At 62.2% G+C, this 4,592-nt stretch overlaps 1 protein-coding gene across 7 annotated transcripts in view; it reads right to left on the bottom strand.

Annotated features, from left to right (window-relative positions):
- Positions 1–1,068: 1,068 nt before the first annotated feature.
- LY6E (lymphocyte antigen 6 complex, locus E) overlaps positions 1,069–4,592 on the bottom strand; it is a 4,524-nt gene continuing 1,000 nt past the window's right edge. The window contains exons 1-4 of one of the 7 annotated variants that reach the window (XM_011975632.1): positions 4,304–4,349; positions 2,455–2,557; positions 2,044–2,163; positions 1,069–1,911 (exon numbers count right to left, since the gene is read on the bottom strand). In XM_011975632.1, coding sequence (XP_011831022.1) covers positions 1,688–1,911; positions 2,044–2,163; positions 2,455–2,506 — 396 coding nt within the window. In that variant the 5' untranslated portion in view covers positions 2,507–2,557; positions 4,304–4,349 and the 3' untranslated portion in view covers positions 1,069–1,687. Of the gene's footprint in view, positions 2,164–2,449; positions 2,632–3,050; positions 3,167–4,303; positions 4,350–4,592 lie in introns of those variants that run through there. The other 6 variants (XM_011975633.1, XM_011975631.1, XM_011975630.1 and 3 more) reach the window with 6 other exon arrangements.

Here is a 4,592-nt window from a genome sequence, read left to right as displayed (position 1 = left end):
ATCCAAACTCCCCACAGAATCTCAAGCTCAGTCTCTGCAGGGTCCGTCCACAGGGAGTGGTGATTGGCGGCAGGACCCTCCTCCCGGTGACCCCTTCCAGGTCCTCTTGCTCAGTTACAACGGGCCCTTCTTGGGTGGCAGTAATGATTCGTGTGTTTCAGACAGGAATCACTACCTCAGGGACACAGGAGGAGGACACAGGTCGTTGACCTGCCTTGACCTCAGAGACCTGGGAGGACCCGGCTATTCATATCAGCTGCCAGGGGTGGGAATCTTGGGCTTCCATGGTGACCACCGGCCCCTCCTGCTGGACGGTGCCCCTGGAATCTTGACACACACAGCACAGTTTCTGGCCAGCCAGGGAAATCCAGGGTCGGTGCTGAGTGGCTGAGACCCTGGTCCGTTTCCTCCCATTGTCCCAGATAAACAAACAAACACACCTCCATTGCGTGTCTGCTTGTTTTCTCTCTCCAGCCCAAAGAGCCCTCTGGGCTGTGCACAGCACCTGCCTGCAGATGGTGGCCTGGGCCGGGTTCCTCTGTCAGGAGGCCGCCACCTGCTTGCCAGGGGGAAGCGGGCAGCGCTGCCGTCCCAGGCATGGATGGGTCAGGGTTGCTGCCCCGAGCTTTTGCGTGGGAGCCCCCTGCTCCTCTCAAAGGCCACTCACTGAACTCCAGACTATCTGTCCTGCCCCAGCCCAGCTTTTGTGCCCTCTGCACCAGCGGGTCCAGACAGACACCCTCCATTCCCAAGTCCTAGAGAGCCCTGGGTGCTGCCCCAGCCTGAGCGTGCTCCTTCTGGCACCTGCTTTTTTTCCTCCATGCCCCCCGACCTCCTCCTGCTGTGGGAGGCCAAACTCACTCGACCTGCTGAGCCTGGGGCAGGAGAAAGGGCAGAGCGCTGGCGAGGGGCTCCCTCGGAGGCCAGGCAAGCTGCTGGCTATGGCTCAGGGGACGACTCCTCCTCCCCGACCACCCCCCGGGCCGTACCACAGAAGACCCCAGAACCCTCCAAACCTGGGGTGCTCTGCCTTTTCCCCCATGGGGCAGCCATGCTCAGAGCAGGAAGCTGGGGGACATCTGTATTTATTTGAGGCACCACAGCAGCAGGAGGGCTCCAATGTAGGGGTGGGCTGGGGCAGGACTGGCTGGATTTGGGGAGGGGCCTAGACCTGGAAGTGGCAGAAATCCCAGCTCCCAAAGGCTGCCCTTGACGGGCATGCGGCTGTGCCAGGGCAGGGGCTACAGGAGACTGAGGCTCTCCAGGCTGCCGGCACCCCTCCCTCCCCAAACACCGCCCCCAGAAGCCGCCACGTGCTCCCACATGCACTGCACACCCACGTACACAGCTAGGCACACATCCCTACTGACACAGCCTCCCTGGGGGCTGTCAGCGTGTCCATGGGACTTGGTCCTGACGAAGGACCCTAAGACTCCAGGGAACCCTCGTCCCTTCCGCAGTCCCCCAAGGAAGGTCACATCATCGACCCCAGAAGTAAGGGCAGCTGGCCCCACTTGGGGCAGCGGCAGGGGCTGGGGCAGGTGGAGGTGCAGGGGGTGGGCCTGACCTGGGACCAAGGGCACAGATCAGGCACGTGAGAAGTCAGGGGCTCCCATACCCTGTGGGATCCAGAAAGGGCTGGGCTTTCCTTCCTGAGCTGGGGGATCGGGGGACAGGGTCTGGGCGGTCAGGGGCCGAACCGCAGCAGGGCTGGCAGCAGGCTCAGCAGCAGCCCGGCGCCCAGCAGGGTAGCGCTTGCCCGCAGCCCGCCGTCGGCTGCACTGAAATTGCACAGGAAGCTCTGGCAGCAGCTGATGCCCATGGAAGCCACACCAACATTGATGCCTTCTGGGAGGGGGCAGGCCGGGGAACAGGTCTTGCTCAGGCTGTGGCCAAATGTCACGAGATTCCCTGCATGGGAAATGAGGCTGTCAGGGGAGAGGCAGACGGCTGCAGGCAGACAGCAACGGCCTCTGCTGAGCCCCGGCCTGGGCCAGGGAGACGGCCAGGGGAGGAAGGCGTGGTCTGAGGCCTGGCACTCACCAATGCCGGCACTAGTAGACACGGTCACGCAGTAGTTGTCCTGGTCGGAGCAGATGGTCGGCTTCAGGCAGTACAGATTGCTCTTCTGGTTCAGGCAGGAGAAGCACATGAGCGAGCTGGCTGTGGAAGGCGGACACACCTGTCTCAGGGAAGCCTCCAGTGTCCCTCCCAGGCCTGACCCCAGGGGACATTTACTGAGAAATTACCGTATAGCAGCCCTTGGGGTGGAGGCAGAACGAAGACAGTGACACCCTACCCTGGCCGTCGAGCAGCTCAAGTGGCACCCAAACACACAGTGAGACAGTGTGGCCAGGCCGGGTGAGCCCTCTGCTGGGAGCGGCCTGGAAGGACCCCTGGGAGTCGAGCAGGGCACAGCCGGACAAAGTTCTGGGGTCCCCGAGGGCACCTCACCTCGCTCCACACCCAGAAGCGCAGCCAGCAGCACCGGCAAGAAGATCTTCATTCTGGAGAGGATGGCCGTCCTGTCCGGAAGTCACAAACCAGAGCAGCCGTCCTGCTCCGGAGAGACACCGCTGGTTAGGGGGCCGGGCGGTGCCTCGCTCCTCCCCAGGACCATGCACCCCCACTGTGCAGATGAGGACACAGCAAAGAGGGGCAGGGACCTGCCAGCACACAAGAACTTCCCTGCTTCTCTCCCGACCTGCCCCTCACTCAGTGCAGGCATGCTCTAGGCTATACCCCTCCTGAAACCTGGCATGGGCGCTGTACCGTCAAGAGGAGGAAACTCACCAGCCTTCTCCAAATCACAGAAAAGGAAGCAGAGCCAGTGGCCTCTGCCAGTAGTCCTGGGGTGGGGGAATGGTGACCAGTAATACTATGAGCTAGTCTGGGGCTGGGTACGGTGGCTCACGCCTGTAATCTCCACGCTATGTGAGGCCAAGGCAAGAGGATCACATGAGGCCAGGGGTTTGAGACCAGCCTGGGCAACAGAGTGAGACCTCCTGTTTCTATAAAAAATACAAAAATTAGCTGGGCGTGGTACGTGCCTGTGGTCAGCTACTTGGGAGGCTGAGGTGGGAGGATCTCTTGAGCCAGGGAGTTCAAGGCTGCAGTGAACCGTGATCATGCCACTGCACTGTAGCCTGGGCAACAGAGTGAGACCGTCTCAAAAAAAAGAGAGATCTATATACACATTTATATGTATGTCTGTCTGTGCATATTAGCTAATCTATATCTAGAACTTTCCTTGGGACAGCTCAGTGTCTTCAGCCCAGGCATCTCTCCTGACATGGAGACCGGGGGCCGCGTGGGACATGGCCCAGGGCAAAGCACTCCCCATTCCTGATGTTACTCAGTTCTGAGGACAGCAGCCCACTAAGTATCTGCTACTCCACATTCTGTGGCTAGGAAATGGGCTCCGAGAGATGAGGCTGCGTGCCACCGGTCCCACCAGCAGGAAGGGGCCAGATGGGTCCATGTACTGCTCCTTGGCCTCTGCACAGGACCCTCCGTTGAGCAGGGGCCCATGGCACTGTTGGAGAAAGAATCTGGAACACGCCCTGCTGGGGTCGTGATTCTCTATTTTGTAAGTGCATGGTGTTGGAGGGGGAGGCTGCTGCCTTCTGCCAGGGACAGCCGTGGGCAGAGGAGGGGGAGGGACATCCCGGGCCTGGGGAGCTAGTGCTGGGCACTGGGGGTGAGGATGCCTCAGAGAAAAGATCTGGAGAGGGGCCCGCAGAGGCCCTAAGGGGAGAGCAGCAGGCCAGGACCCTGAGACCTGGGCTGACATCCTGGGGTTGGGAGTGGGAGCCCCAGATGGCCAAAACCAGTGCCAAGTCCAGCTGGGGCCTGTCTCCGCCTCCAGGGAGGAACCCGAGGAGGAAGGATCTCCAATTCCTTATCCCCCCACCCCCGAAAAGTGAGGTTCTGGTGTGGGGATCCCTGACCTGTCTCTGAGGAAGTCCTGGCATACAGGGCCACAAACAGGTCCAGTTGGTGCCGCCATCTGCCCACTGGTTGGCACCCAACCCGCCGGGCCACCAGGCTGAGCTAAGGCACGGGTGGGAGCAGAAGGCAATTAGGAAGGCCGGGTGGGCTGTGGAGCCCAGAGGGAGCCGGCAGGCCGTAGGGGGCGCCCGTGGGGTCCAGGCTGCAGGCTCGTCCCCAGGCTCAGGGAAGCTGGCCCCTGGGAGCCAGGTATCTAGGGGCTGCCCAGCCAGCAAGAGGCGGGAGCCTCTCCTGTGGGAATGGGGAGCGGCCCGGCGGTCCACTCCGGGAGGCTGGGCTCTTTGGACCTCACCGCAAGCACCACCAGTGCCAGAACAAGAAGCGGGGGCGGGTTCCAGTGCTCCGGGGTGATACGCGGGGGAGCGGTCAATCCTCCCTTTCCGGCCAGGAGCTCTGCAAGGTCCCGTGCCCCCTCCCCTAGTCAGCAAAGCTGTCACTCCCGGCCCACGCTGGGGAGCCAGGAGCGTCTGGAGTTGGGTGATGGGCTCCAGTGGCTGCGCAGCCCAGGGCCGGCCGGGAGGCTCCTGGCGGCAGTCTCCGCCCGCTCCCGCCCCAGATCTTTGGAAACATTCGGGGAGGCC

Source organism: Mandrillus leucophaeus, unplaced genomic scaffold, assembly GCF_000951045.1.
Source record: "Mandrillus leucophaeus isolate KB7577 unplaced genomic scaffold, Mleu.le_1.0 Scaffold158, whole genome shotgun sequence".
NCBI classification, from domain to species: domain Eukaryota; kingdom Metazoa; phylum Chordata; class Mammalia; order Primates; family Cercopithecidae; genus Mandrillus; species Mandrillus leucophaeus.
Note: the sequence above shows the minus strand (reverse complement) of the source record. Positions and strands in the feature narration are given on the sequence as shown.